Source organism: Anastrepha obliqua, chromosome 4 (assembly GCF_027943255.1).
Source record: "Anastrepha obliqua isolate idAnaObli1 chromosome 4, idAnaObli1_1.0, whole genome shotgun sequence".
NCBI lineage: Eukaryota > Metazoa > Arthropoda > Insecta > Diptera > Tephritidae > Anastrepha > Anastrepha obliqua.
The window spans coordinates 108,856,045-108,870,565 of NC_072895.1; the positions used below are offsets into that span (position 1 = coordinate 108,856,045).

A 14,521-nucleotide genomic window follows, 5' to 3' on the forward strand; every position below is an offset into this window, starting at 1 on the left:
TCTATGTCTAAAAAGATACCCATAGCGTAGTCCCTCCTGTCGATGGCCAGCTCTATCCTAGCAACAAGGTTTTGCAGTGCCGACTCGCAGGATTTTCCACTCTGATAGGCATGCTGAAATAGAGACAGAGGGTGAGCCTTCAGCGACTTCTGACGTATGCGCAGTTCCACCAGTCGTTCGAGACTTTTCAGCATGAAAGAGGTCATGCTGATTGGTCTAAAGCTTTTGGGGCTGGTGTAGTTGTCTTTTCCAACCTTTGGGATGAAAGCGACCCTCACCATCCTCCAAGAGCGTGGTATGTAAGCCAGTGCCAGGCATGCCGAGAAGATTTTCTTCAGGGCTGCTGTCACGAACTCTGCACCCTCCTTCAGCATGGCAGGAAAAATGCCATCTGGTCCGGGCGACTTGTAGTCGCCAAAAGATTTGATGGCAAATCGAATGGCGGCCTCATTCACCACAGATCTGGCAACGAACCAGTCATGCCGAGAAGGTGTAGCAGCTCTGACAACTGCCTCTATCAATAAGGGCTGTTGCCGGCTGATGCTTATCTGATTACCAGGAAAGTGAGACTCCATCAGCAAGCTGAGTGTCTCACTTTTCCGCTCCGTGAAGGAGCCATCAGATTTCCTAAGTGACCCCAGCTTTGCCGTTGGGTCCCTTTTCAGGATCCTAACCAACTTCGCCGTGTCACTCAGAGATTCAATACCGCTGCAGAATTCCCTATATGAGGCTTTTTTCGATTCCCGAATAAGCCTCTTGTAGTTCTTCTGAACATCACGGTATCGCTCCCAGTCCTCTGCAAGGTTAGTCTTGAGGGCCCGGTTTAGAAGTTTTCTCGACTCACGCCTTAACATCTGGAGCTCTTGGTTCCACCACGGAACGGGAGTCCGGCTCGGGAGAGGTCGAGTTGGACAGGCTGACTCAAAACAGTCGGTTAGGGCAGCGTTAAGTTTCTCAACAGCCGCCTCAATGGCCTATTCTTTTCGAAGTCTTGGTGGCGCAACGTCAAGGTCCCGCAACGCCTCCCTAAACTTCTGCCAGTCTGTTTTTCTTGGGTTTCTAGAGGGCAATGGCATATGTGCCTCCTCGCCACACTGAAACTCAATGTACCTGTGGTCCGAGCACGAATCTTCGGCAAGGACTCTCCAGTTCTTGATTGACCACCCAAGTTTTGAGTTTGATAGGGTTAGATCAATCACCTCCTGTCTTCTAGACGTTACAAACGTTGGCTGTGAGCCCTTGTTTTGTATGTCTAGGCAGGAGGACGCGATAAATTCGAATAGTCGAGAGCCCCGTCCATTGCACTTGCTGCTGCCCCAGATTGTATGCTGGGCATTAGCATCGCAACATAGGATGAGGCCCAGACTGCGCCGCTCACAGAACCTCACGAGACTAGTGGCCTTCCCGGGTGGTGGCCCTTCCAGAGCATCGTAAGGAAAGTAAGCAGATGCAATCACAAACTTCGACCATCCGCGTCTACCTCTATAACACACCTCAGCCGCTACCAGGTCTTGGCAACAGAATTGCTCAAGACCCGTCACAGTGAGATGGGATGATACTATAAGACCGGTCCTAGGTCTGCTAGAACTCCTGTCATATAGTAACGTGGCCCCTTTCAGCGCACTTAAGCCACAGAGACGGCCCCTAAAGACCCAGGGCTCTTGCACTGCTGTTATGTGGGGTAATGTGTGCAGCTGGGAAAGCCTTCTACTTAGTAGTGCAGTAGCGGCTTTGGAATGCTGCAAGTTAATTTGCGTCACCGTCAAGGGACGATAGCTACAGGAATCGTCCGAGTCAATCATTTGGGAAAGACATGGAAGCTGGCCGTCCCAAAGAAGAGACTCAGACGGTTCCCGTACCGTGAGCCCATGACATCAACACTGGCCTCGTCCACTCGCACCTCAAGAGTAGCACCTTCCTTCCCGTCCCGGTTTTTACTCTTGGTAAACGAGACGACTCGCCAAAGCCTCGTGTTGATGCCCGGATTCTGGGCACGTAGACAGGACAGGACATCCGCCGTAGACAGGTCTGGATCCGGAATCCAGCAGATGGCCTTCCTGAGGGGTACACTCTCCTCGCTGTAGACAGCGAAGCGGGTGGTCCCCATGGGGGGCACGTTATTGACCACGGTCCTGATCCACTCGAAGTTGGCCAGAGACGCGCACGTCACCTTTATGGTGCCGTCCTTTGTCTCATAGCCCTTCGCGTTGGCTTCCGGACCGGAGGCAATAACCCGACGCATCAGCTGGCTTTTGCAGTGTTTGATTTCTGCATCCGTCAGCTGATGGTCAGGCCCCAGTTTTCCAATCACAGCCACAGGTCGTGGGCCAGCAGCCTTCTCGCTATAGGATGGCTTGGCCGCACCCTTGGATGTGCTTGGGCGAAGGTCCAGCTCCCGATCCTCCACTGACGAAGATTTCGCCGGGCAGACAGCTGTGCTGGACTTTTTGTCGAGGCGCCGATAGAGACGTGGCTCAGCAGAACCTTTTCCTGCCACATTGACTGGCGCCAAGACCGCGCTCGTACCTTGGGGGGTCGTGGCTCGGCCATTGGCGGCAACCGCAGGGCAGGGAGGTGTGCTGCTTTCAGCCGCCGTCCTTCTCCGCTTGCCTCGAGAGCGAGACAACTTGGGAGTGCCTGTGCCCACCGAAGACCCGGTAGCTTCCGTGGGTGTCACTTCCGCTGACCGAGGTCGTTTGGAAGACACAGACGCAGAAGGGCCGGCAGAGCCACATGAGGATTTCTCCCGCATGAGCTTAGCCCGCCGCTTTCTTCTCTTCCTCCTTGCCGCGCTCTTCGATTTCCCTGCTTCTTTGGGAGGTCGTGCAGCCACCGAAGAGACCTCACAACTCAGGCCCTCAGAAGCAGGGAAACGTTTTTCAGACTCTGAAGGAGAGGAGATTGCGATAGCAACCCCCGTCTCCTCCAGGATGCGCTCTCGCTCGTAGAGCTGAGAGACTTGGGTAATGGTTGGGGCCTCCAGAATCCATGCCCCTGCCGCCGAAGCGGGTGGATTGCCACTTGTGTGGATTCCACCTGGAGTAGTTAATCCATCGTTTTCCATTACCTTTTTGGTTTTTGTTCAGGACTCCTCCCTAGCCAGTTTGGTTCGCGGATGGCACCCTGATTCTATGCCAACTTTGAGTCATCACACGAGTGTTGAACCCACCCCATCAGGGAAGGCCACTCTTGTGATGCCAGGGCTCCCTATCCACCACCTGGGACGCGCCCGATGGGAGATCAGGCAACTCCACACGGGGATATTTTGTTATAATAAACTATGAAAGATTATTAAGGCTCACAATGCATGTGAGTTTGATGAAAATGCTTTTATAAACAAAAAATATCAAAAATCAAAGCAAATTTTGAGCCACTTTAAATTTTCAACTGGCACTCTCTAGTGTACCAAAACTCAATGGGCTGTTAAACTGCACACTTGAAAATTTTCGCAAATTCTGATTAAGGGGTTATACTAAGGGGTTAGAATTTTCAAAAAATCAATTTTTTTTTAATGCCCATATATTTAAGAATACACACAGAAAATTGAATATCTTTCCGGTGAATATTTTCGAAGTTACACGCAAATTTGAAAAAGCGTTTCAGAGTGCTTGAAAGTACAAGGCCCGAGGGGCAGCGCTTACTTGGAACTTTAAACGCGTTTTTCTCAAAATGGTATTTTTAAAGTCGGTGACCAACATTACTCAAAAACGGCTAAACCGATTAGTCTCAAATTTTAACACGAGCTTCGTAAATATATTTTTAGTAATTAATCGAATATTTTTCTCACCGATAAATGATTTTTTTTTGTAAACAATTTAAGGCCGAAATTTTAAACAAAAATCGATTTGCTTTTTTGTTTTTTTTTTTTTTTGAGAAACCACCAAAAAATTATTTTGCTTATTCCTTCGATAAATTACTAGATTTAACATTACTTTAACGAAATCAGTTTGGTTTTTTAATTTCAGAGGATCCTTATTTGTTATTACTTTACCAAATCATATTACCTTATGATAGACAGTTTATAGGATACTTTCAAATTTCTTACTAGCTCCTTCCTCTAAGTATTTCCTGTGGTTATATAAAGGTTTTTTCATACCCTGATGCCACCGCAACATTTCGAAGAGAGCTTCTGATGCTAATCGGTACTTGAAACTCTACTAGGTTTCCAGATAGAAACTCTGAAAGACATATGAAACTCATATTACTAGGAAAAACTATGCAGACTCTGGGGCCATCATATCTGATGGCCCATATTACCTGCGTGTTTGTTGCGGTCAAACCTCTAATCTGCAGGGACTTGCATTATACTCAGCTTATACCTGATTCCTTATTACTTTATGCGCCGCAAAAAGTGCTGGCAACTACACCTACCTAGCTGCGTTATATGCCTTTTTATATAATTCACTTTTTTACCATTTTCTCCTTGCAGTTCCTCACCAAACAGCTTACCAAACGGCTTGGCTGTGGGCCCACCGGTGAAGCGGATGTGCGCATTCATCCATTCTTCCGACGAATCGATTGGGAGAAAATTGAGAATCGTGAAGTGCAGCCACCATTTAAGCCGAAGATTGTGAGTAAACTCAACCAAAAGCATATATGTAAATGAAATTTTTTTTAAGGGAGGGGTCTAGGGTTTGACTTTCAAAAAATCGATTTTTTGGAAATAGCTTTTTCTTATAGTAAATCATCTCAAAAATATTGTCCCAAAATTTCAGCTCAATCGGAGTAAACCTTTTGGAGTTATAGACGTTTTTGTCCCCACTCCTCTGCGACAGCTGCGAGCGGAGCGTGTTTTTCAAACGCGTTTTTCTCGAAACCACTTTTTCAAAGTCCGTGACTATTAGAACTTCAACAATATTTAACCGATCCTTTTCAAATTTGGTATACAGCTTCTATATATAAAATACCTCCCCCCCACGGAGAGATTTTTCACTTTTTTGTTTTACATTAAGGGCGGTTTCCACTTATACAGCGAAAAAATCAGTGAAAATCCCACTTTTTGCTTCAAAAACGCGCTGGCAACGTAAAAATGAAAAAAAAAAAAAAATCGGAGCCCGTGGGGGGGAGGTTTTGGTGATAATTTAACCAAATAATTCTGTTTTTTTTTTATTTCAGGTGATTCTACAACTAGATACGATAGTCACCGCAAATCGCCTTTTGGAAAAGGCGTTTTCGGAAAAGTTACCTCACCGGCTTATTTCCCGATATTTTCTTAAAAAAATTTAGTACAATATTGTTGAAATGATGCTTTATAATGTACAAAAAGTTTAAATACATTTTCACTATTCATATCTCTAAAGCAAAGTCTCAAAAATTTATTTAAAAAAATGCTCAAACCCTAGACCCCTCCCTTAAATATACATATTTTATTATTATGATTTTTTATTTATTTCCCTCAATTTTTTTCTTTCATATGCTCTCATCAACTGCTGCTGCACACTTGTGTCAAATTAATATGCAAATACTTTTAATGTATGCGTAATTAAAATTCTCACGCACATGCGTGCAGAAACATCGTAAAGATGTCTCGAACTTCGATAAGCAATTCACGTCGGAGAAAACGGATCTGACACCAACGGATAAAGTATTCATGATGAATTTGGATCAAACGGAATTTGTTGGCTTCTCCTACGTGAATCCGGACTATGCAGTGCCTGTTTAAGTACAGTTAAAATAAACAAACATACATGCCAGCATTTGGTAAGCGCAGCAGCGTGGGAGTGGCACAGGAACTGATAGATGAAGGGTACAAGAGAGAAAGAGAGGTACGGAACGCCGCATGAAAGAAGCAAAGAAGGGAAGCAGGAAATGAAGCGTCTACTTGCTGCGATGTTGTTGGATGTGTGAGTGTTGGTATAGATGGTTTTTTTTTCAACCGCACTGTGCGAACGTGTGAACAGCGTGCCATTATAAACATTTTCAGAAGAATTTCCCAAAAAAAGCGAAGAACCACACACACGCGCACATACTCTCAGGAGAGACGCATACTTGTGTGTGTGCGTTTGTGTGAATATTGAGTAGTTTATAAAGTTTTGCGCAATTTAAAGCGTCATTGCAGGAAATTTGGAAATCCATACTGCAAATGGAAAATTTGAGAAAAAAATGTGAAATGCAAATTTTTTTCAAACGTTTTTAGCCCTTTTTTTCTGTTTTTCTGCTTTAAGGTTGAAAAAAATGCTACATATACTTTAAAAATCTTTTTGTTCAAACTCTATTAACTATTTTTTATTGAAAGTTATTGTGCGTTTACAAAACTTACTGTTTAATTTATCATTCAAGGAAAAACTTTATGGAAAGCAATACTGTCGTTTTGAAAGCAAATGTATTATACCTGCGTAATATTACACTGTGTGACAAAAAAAAAGAAAATTAAATATAGATACTTTTATGGAGACCTAGCACAACTTGAGGGTATAGAAAACCTAAAAAAAATGGTATAGCAGAAATTTCTAATACACCCCCAAAATCTCTTTTTATGGCCATAAAACCGTTTTTCAGTAGGTTGATGTGAAGAATCACTCCTAACTTCGCCAATTTCCATCCAATTACGAATTTGTTTTTTTAGTTAGAATGAACAAAAACAAGCCTTTTTGACAGTGTGTTGACAATTTTTTTGAAATGACAACTGACGGGGCTGTAGACGGAAGTATTTGGAATTTTTTTATTTTTTCTCTATTTTTTCAACTTTGGCATAATTTTTACGATATTATCCGATATTGAGGATTTTTTTTAGTACACTACTGTTATAGAAAATTTAATTTTGCGTCGAGTGAGCTATGTTTGACTGTAATTGAATTAAAATTCATAGAGTTGTGTGAGTTTTTCGATTGTTTTTTTTGAAGTGAAACTTCTTTTGTCTCGAAGAATGAAACGCTGTGAGGAGTAAAACCATAGCGTTTCATCGATATGTGACGCTACGCCAGCGCCATCTGTTAAAAGCGTGGCGTGGATGAAACGCTGTGAGGAGTAAAACTACGCTAAACTACGTAAAACTCACGCTATGCCAGCGCCATCTGTTAAAAGACTGGCGTGGCGTGTCGTCTTATCGAATGTAATTTGTAAATATGACATTTGATTGATGGCCGCCGTAGCCGAGTGGGTTGGTGCGTGATCACCATTCGGAATTCACAGAGAGGTCGTTGGTTCGAATCTCGGTGAAAGCAAAATTAATGAAAACATTTTTCTAATAGCGGTCGACCCTCGGCAGGCAATGGCAAACCTCCGAGTGTATTTCTGCCATGAAAAAAATCTGCTCATAAACATATCATAAAACAAATTGAAATAAATGTATAAAAAAAAAAAAAAAAAAAATTTTCTTGTGATTCGAACCAAGGATTTCGGATCGGAAGCCCACATTGCTAGCCGCTGGGCTATCGCGCTGTGCTGTCGCCGCAAAATAATGTATCATAAATCTGTTTACCATACCAAAGACCATACACTTTGCGAACGCATTTCGGTGGAAACAGTTGACAGTTATCCCAAACACAATATTATTAGTAACGCGAGACGCGTCATAGAGTGTGTGTGTAGTTTTGAGCAAATCTTACAAACATATTTTGTTTTGTTGATTGATTTCTGTTAAATATGGCATCAAATCAACAAAAACGGAAACCGAAAACAGGTGCTGAACGGCAACGTGAGTATTTGGAGCGTAAAAAATTAAGAGCTACTGTTGAACACCGTGACAGTGAATCCTCCGGTTGTACGATAAGTGATAATTTGTAGTACCAACAACAAGATGCGGAACTACCATTGATGCAGTATTTCATCGATACCTTGATAGATTAGAATGTAGATCATTTTTTACGTATTTCAGTTACCATAAAGCCCTTGTTTCATTTTTGGAAAACGAATCCAATAATGATAATGACAATGCCGAGAACCAAATGTAATTGAGTACAATAAATTCATTTCTTTTTATATTAAAATAAATAAATAATTCTGTTTAATAAAATTCCATTCCATGCTTTCTATGACTTCTGCATGCATTATATTGAAATAATAGTTAAATTATTGATTTGTTGATAAAAGAAGTTTCACTTCAATCGTGCGGGTTCCGTGAACTACCACACACTTTCTTTTTTTTACTAATTTGGTGTGTAGGTATAACTGACGCTGAATAGGAATTATGGCGTGTTTTGATGCGTTATTATAGATACATAATATTTATTGGAGTATATATGTATACATAAGAGTACACTGTACTGCATACAACAGAACTGGTTAGAACTTTCAAAAATATCTGACATATTATAGCATTTCTTTTTCAATAGAAATATGAAAAAGCTCCCAAGTGTACCTAAGTTCACACTGTACAGTGAAGTCTGTTATTATAATTTAACCTTATTAAAACGTCAAAGTTTTATTGTTTTGCTTAAATTTATGAAAAATAAATGTGCAATAATCGCAAAAAGTTTTGTTTCATATGTGGTTTGTTGGTGGATCAATAGCATCGTTTGAAGTTACAGAATAATAAAGCTCTGGTTGATGGCTACATCGATTTCTTAAAGCTTACATATACTACTTCTGATAGCTGGTATGAACCGGAATTTGCTTGTACTGAGTGTTCATTGAAATTCAAGAGATATAAATCAAAATGGTGCCAGAAAAGTCGAATTTCCTTATATTCTCCGATGCATCATCATCATCAGCCTTATCATAAACCAGATGACTGTTATTTTTATAAAACGGACGTAAACGGTCAGCCCTTGCTGATTATTGCTGGTTCTCTTACAAACGGAACAGAGTCTAGCAAACATTTTTGAAATCAAGATTAGCTTTTCCAGACATCTTTTAAAATTTTAAACCTGTACTGTTCTATTCCGGTTAAGTAATATTATGTCCTTTTTTTCTGTTAGGAGTTCCTGCACAGTACCGCACCGTACCATACCGTACAGTGCTGCACTGTACTGTATATATATACTCCAATAAATATTATGTGTTTATTCTGACACTTGTTATCATTTTCATGCTTTGAAACGCGCCCTTATTCCCATTTAGCGTCAGCTATACGTACATACAAAATTAGTAAAAAAAAATAAAATCTTAAAACTTCACACAATTCTATGAATTTTCATCCAATTACAATAAAATATAGCTTATTCTACGCAAAATAAATTTACTATAATAATAATTTACTAAAAAATCCTCAACATCGGATAATATCATAAAAATGATGTCAAAGTTGCAAAAATAGAGAAAAAATAAAAAAAATTCCAAATACTTCCGTCTACAGCCTCGTCAGTTACCATTTCAGAAAAATTGTCAACACACTGTCAGAAAGGCTTGTTTTTGTTCTTTCGTACTAAAAAATTTGAAATCGGTCGGAAATTGGCGAAGTTAGGAGTGATTGTTCACATCAACCTATTGAAAAACGGTTTTATGGCCATAAAACGAGATTTTGGGGGTGTATTGGAAATTTCTCCTATACCATTTTTCTTAGTTTTTCTATACCTACAAGCTGTGCTAGGTCTCCATAAAAGTATAATATCACTGTCGCACAGTGTAATAATGATAATCATAAAATGTGTACAAGTACATTTGTAAGGTACTATTTTTCGAAATATTAAGACACCAATTTTATCAAAAAGATCCCCGATATTTTCAGAAAATTCAAAAGTATTCAAAATATCTTGAAAGCTTTCTCCATCACCTGCAACGCACTTATGCTAGCGTTTGATCTAGCTCTCGAAACATATCTGGTACTTTGTTTTCGGTATACCCATCAGAGCCGTCTTCGATTTCTCCATTACTTCCTTTTGGTTATTAAAACATGTTTCCCGTAGTGATTTTTTAATTCAATGAAATAGAAGAAAATTGCAGGGAGTCAAATCAAGTGAATTCGATGACTGTTAAATGCTACACGTTTCGTTCTTGGTAAAAAATGCATGAATAATTATAGCACTGTGCAACGATGCGTTATCATGGCGCTAAATTCACGAGTTGTTTTCCCACAAATTCTTTCCTTTTTGGCGAATTGATTCACATAAACGTCTCATAACGCCCAAGTAATAGTTCTCATTAACTGTTTGACCTTCTGTCAAATATTCATGGGGTACAAAGTCGTTGTAATACATAAAAATCGTGAACATTGCTCTCTTTTTTGACTGAGGACGACGTTGTTTGTTTTTGGTCTTGGCTAATTCGGAGCTCTCCGCTCACTCACCTGATATCTGCTTTGCGTGTCGTACTCATATTCGTAAATCTACGTCTCGTCCCCAGTAATTATGGATTTGCTGAATGTTGGGTCGCATTCAATCTTGAACGCGGTGACGATATCAACGCCACCCACTTTTTGCATGAAATTCAAATCCTTTGGGACCAACTTTGAAGCCACACGGCGCAAACCGAAATCATTAACTACAAAGTCCTGACGGATCCATAAATACTGTTCAAGTGTTCTGCCAGCTCTCTGATGGTTATATAAAGGGTTTTTCAATAAGGGCGGGTAGATGTTGAAATGGAATAAAATGGCGTTTGCTGTGTGGCACGTAGCGCCGTCCTGCTGGAACCACATGCCGTCTAGGTCCATATGGTTCAACATGGGCCATAAGAAATTGGAAGGGCCACCACGTCTACCGAAAAATGGGCGCAATGCGCGCACCGTTTGCGTTAATGAACACTCATTTTGATAATAAAGTTTTATCATTTGAACGTGTTGTTCAATCGTGTAACTTGCCATGATGATTTGGCATAAACAACTGAATAATAAACAAAAGATTTGACAGATGTCGCCAAAACAAAATGGCTGCCACAGGGCGCCAAAATCGACCCGCGCCAATTGAAAACCCCTGTATATGAATCAAATAGATTAAGCTTTCGGCCTGTCTTGGTTGTGAATCTAACCTCTAAACTTAAAGTCCAAGCTTCCAGGCCTTTCGAAGCAGCGGACCTTAGATTAAAACTTGAATTTTGAGAGTAGTAAGAAAAAAGATAGAGTTGAGGAAAAGCAATTGAAAAAATAACTTTTAAAGTGCGGTAGCTTTACATTACATCGAGAAAGCTTCCAAACGAGCTTTGTAGTTCTTAACCTCAGAGGCGTACATACTTTGAGCTGCATACCAATTTGGGGTTAACATATCAAGCCCTCATATTTCGAGCACAGAGTTTTGATGCTTAGCACCGAATGGATTCAAACTTGTGATACTCAATATTGCAGACTTAACCTTCAGATATTTAGTTTGGTATCTCAGGAATCCGAAATTAAATTACAAATATTAAGTGTTAAAGTAGTAAATTTTAAATAAAATTAGAAAGTTCTAAAGCGCTCCGAGTTCACACTGATTTGCCTTTGCATTGAAAATTTTCGAGTTGAGCATAGAATTTTAAAGCCTTTTGTGATTTCAGTATTTTAAGATTGAGCTACTTTTAATTTTTTTGGAAAGTTATTGGATGTAGAGCTTTGGATTTTCTTTTTTCTTTCAGTAATATTTTTCTAAGTATATCTTATTTACCAACCAGGAACCCATCGACGGCTGGTACAAGTTTCTCTCTCAAGTTGAGGGAGAGTACTACAACATACCGCGCTCGGATCCGGTCAACGACATAGCGCGCTTGCGCGATGAAGTGCGAATGAGTGGAGTGTTTAAAGTGCTTTCCTAGACAATTTTTCTAATTCCTACTTTATTCACGCCTTACATTTAGATGGACAAAAAAACCGATAATAGGATAACAAAGATATGCCACACAATATGAGCAAACGCGATATGATACGTGCAGCAGATTTCAATTTCATCAAAGTACTTGGCAAGGGTTCGTTCGGCAAAGTGCTGCTGGCCGAGCGCCGTGGTACCGATGAGCTGTATGCGGTGAAAGCGCTGCGCAAGGATGTCATCATACAGACCGACGACATGGAATTGCCCATGACTGAGAAGCAGATGTTGGCATTGTCAGGCAAACCGCCATTTTTGGTCTCACTACACTCGTGCTTCCAGACTATGGTGAGTGTGCACGGCTTGTTTGTAAATAGCTATAAGGGAGGGTTGGTTGTGAATACTAAAAGTGTGCATTTTTATAATATCTTTGTCAGGATCGCCTATTCTTTGTCATGGAGTACTGCAAAGGAGGTGATCTTATGTACCACATGCAGGTCTATGGACGTTTCAAGGAATCAGTGGCGGTGTAAATGAATTTTTATATATTTTTGATCTTTTCTGACCTTTTGTTTTTTCATCCACTAGCTTCTATGCTGCTGAGATTGCTATTGCTTTATTCTTTTTACATGAGCATCACATTATCTATCGCGACCTTAAGTTGGAAAATGTGCTGCTGGATGGTGAGGGTCATGTCAAGCTTGCTGATTTTGGTCTCAGCAAGGATGGTATTGCCGATCGTGACACTACGAGAACCTTCTGCGGCACGAATGTGTATATGGCACCCGAGGTGGGACTGGCACATTTCTTTTACAATTTTCTTCAACCCAACTTTCCAATAAATGCAAATCATTGCAGATTCTCGCCTATGAAACCTACAGCCACACCATTGACTGGTGGTCTTACGGTGTGTTACTCTTTGAAATGTTAGCCGGACAAAACCCCTTCGAGGCTGATGATGAGGAGACCACATTTAAAAATATCAAGGAGAAAAAATCAGTATTTCCGAAACACTTCTCTCAGCAGGCTATGGATGTGTTGACGAGCGTAAGTGGGGCAGTGCACAGTTTACAGCTTTCTACAATAGAACATAAATTTTTCTGCTTTACAGTTCTTTGCCAAAAAGCCCAACAATCGCTTAGGTGCTGGCCGCTATGCTCGTTCTGAGATTACCACACATCCATTCTTCAGGAATATAGATTGGGACAAGGTTGAGGCGAAGGAAATGGAGCCGCCTATTGTACCGAAAATTGTAAGTGATCGCATTGAAAGGCCCTTCGTGGGAAATTTGGGTGTTAACACAGTGATATTCTTTGATTTTAGAAACATCGCAAGGATATCTCGAACTTCGATAAAGCTTTCGTTGGCGAAAAAACATATTTGACACCAACCGATAAATTATTCATGATGAATTTGGATCAGAGTGACTCCATAGGCTTCTCTTATATGAATCCGGAGTTTATCACTATTATCTAAAATGCATATAAAATGCTCAAAGTACTAAATTTAGAGAGCTCTGTAATATGAAATACAAAAATATATTGGAAAAATTAGCAGAAAAAGCAGAAAAAAGTTCACTGTTATTAATAATACTTGTTTTTTTTCATTAATAAATTGCGAAAGTGTCGGTGGCATGTTAATGAGTGACATTCCTTTCACAGCTTTTCAGTTTTGCACTAAATTCTTTTTGTTGCCCAGTAAAGTCAACAACCTTTTAAAAGCTTTTTTTGGTGACCACAATAAGTTTTAAACAAGTAAACATTTTTCTAGTAGCAATGTGGGATCGCTACAGAGAGCTGAAAAAGGAAGAGAGACGTATTATCCGACAGAAGAAACGAGAGGCCGAAATACGTGAGTGCGAAGAGCTTGAGATGCTGGCCAATAGGAACAACGCCCGAAAATTTTACCAGAAAGTTCGGCGGCTTACAGAAGGTTTTAAGACCGGGGCGTTGTCCTGTAAGAACAAAGACGGCGATCTGGTGACTGACGTACAGAGCAATCTTAAATTATGGAGGGAACACTTCTCGAACCTGTTAAACGGTGACAGCTGCGCATGTCATAGAGAATGTGAAGATCCCGATACCCCAATCGTTGACGACGGAATTGTCGTTCCGTTACCCGACCATGACGAGGTGAGAATAGCAATATCACGGCTAAAGAACAACAAAGCCGGGGGCAATTGAGCAGTAAAGTCCTCTCTCGACGAACAAAACTAACACTCTACAAGACTCTCATCATGCCCGTCCTAACGTATGGCGCAGAAGCTTGGACGATGACAGCGACGAAGCGACGCTTGGAGTGTTCGAGAGAAAGATTCTGCGTAAGATTTTTGGACCTTTGCACGTTGGCAACGGCGAATATCGTAGACGATGGAACGATGAGCTGTATGAGCTTTACGACGACATCGACATAGCGCAGCGAATAAAGATCCAGCGGCTGGGCGTTGGCTGGGTCATGTCGTCCGAATGGATACAAACGCTCTGGCTTTGAAAGTACTCGATGCGGTACCAGCTGGTGGTAGCAGAGGAAGAGGAAGGCCTCCTCTGCGTTGGAAAGATCAGGTGGAGAAGGACTTGGCTTCACTTGGTGTGTCGAACTGGCGCCGGTTAGCACGAGAAAGAAACGACTGGCGCGCTTTGTTAAACTCGGCCAAAATCGCGTAAGCGGTTATCGCGCCAATTAAGAAGGAGAAGAAACATTTTTTTATAACAAACGTAGGAAAGCTAAAACATGCACAGTAACGCTAAAATGACCTATGGTCTTGCTTTATGGCCAGTGGTGAAGTGATTTGAAGCCAATTTAATCATTTTACGATGTTTTCGAATGGAAAATATATTGACAAATTTGATGCAAACAGTTTGCACAGACATTTTTATTGTAAAAGAAATAGGGAAATTCGTTGAATGTTCACTATTTTTTATAAAAGTAGC

The 14,521-nt window shown here is 41.0% G+C and overlaps 2 protein-coding genes across 6 annotated transcripts in view; both read left to right on the top strand.

Moving 5' to 3' along the window:
- LOC129243817 (protein kinase C, brain isozyme-like) overlaps nt 1–11,603 on the top strand; it is a 105,320-nt gene extending 93,717 nt beyond the window's left edge. For 3 of the 5 annotated variants that reach the window (XM_054881142.1, XM_054881145.1, XM_054881144.1), the window contains exons 13-14: nt 4,430–4,570; nt 5,510–5,983. In XM_054881142.1, coding sequence (XP_054737117.1) covers nt 4,430–4,570; nt 5,510–5,662 — 294 coding nt within the window. In that variant the 3' untranslated portion in view covers nt 5,663–5,983. Of the gene's footprint in view, nt 1–4,429; nt 4,571–5,509; nt 5,984–11,424 lie in introns of those variants that run through there. The other 2 variants (XR_008582347.1, XR_008582348.1) reach the window with 2 other exon arrangements.
- On the top strand, nt 5,688–13,093 carry LOC129244335 (protein kinase C, eye isozyme-like). The gene is made up of 8 exons (XM_054881955.1): nt 5,688–5,765; nt 11,461–11,565; nt 11,667–11,939; nt 12,029–12,120; nt 12,180–12,381; nt 12,450–12,638; nt 12,703–12,843; nt 12,915–13,093. The coding sequence occupies exons 1-8, from the start codon at nt 5,688–5,690 to the stop codon at nt 13,065–13,067; spliced, it is 1,233 nt and encodes a 410-aa protein (XP_054737930.1). The 3' UTR covers nt 13,068–13,093.
- Nucleotides 13,094–14,521: the final 1,428 nt, after the last annotated feature.

What these genes read in the sequence shown, in the direction of transcription:
- LOC129244335 (XM_054881955.1), top strand. Translation starts at nt 5,688, where the DNA reads ATGCCAGCATTTGGTAAGCGCAGCAGCGTGGGAGTGGCACAGGAACTG. An exon ending in TTCAAGGAATCAGTGGCGGT is followed by an intron (nt 12,121 to 12,179) that starts GTAAATGAATTT and finishes TTCATCCACTAG; the next exon opens with CTTCTATGCTGCTGAGATTG. An exon ending in ATGTGTATATGGCACCCGAG is followed by an intron (nt 12,382 to 12,449) that starts GTGGGACTGGCA and finishes AAATCATTGCAG; the next exon opens with ATTCTCGCCTATGAAACCTA.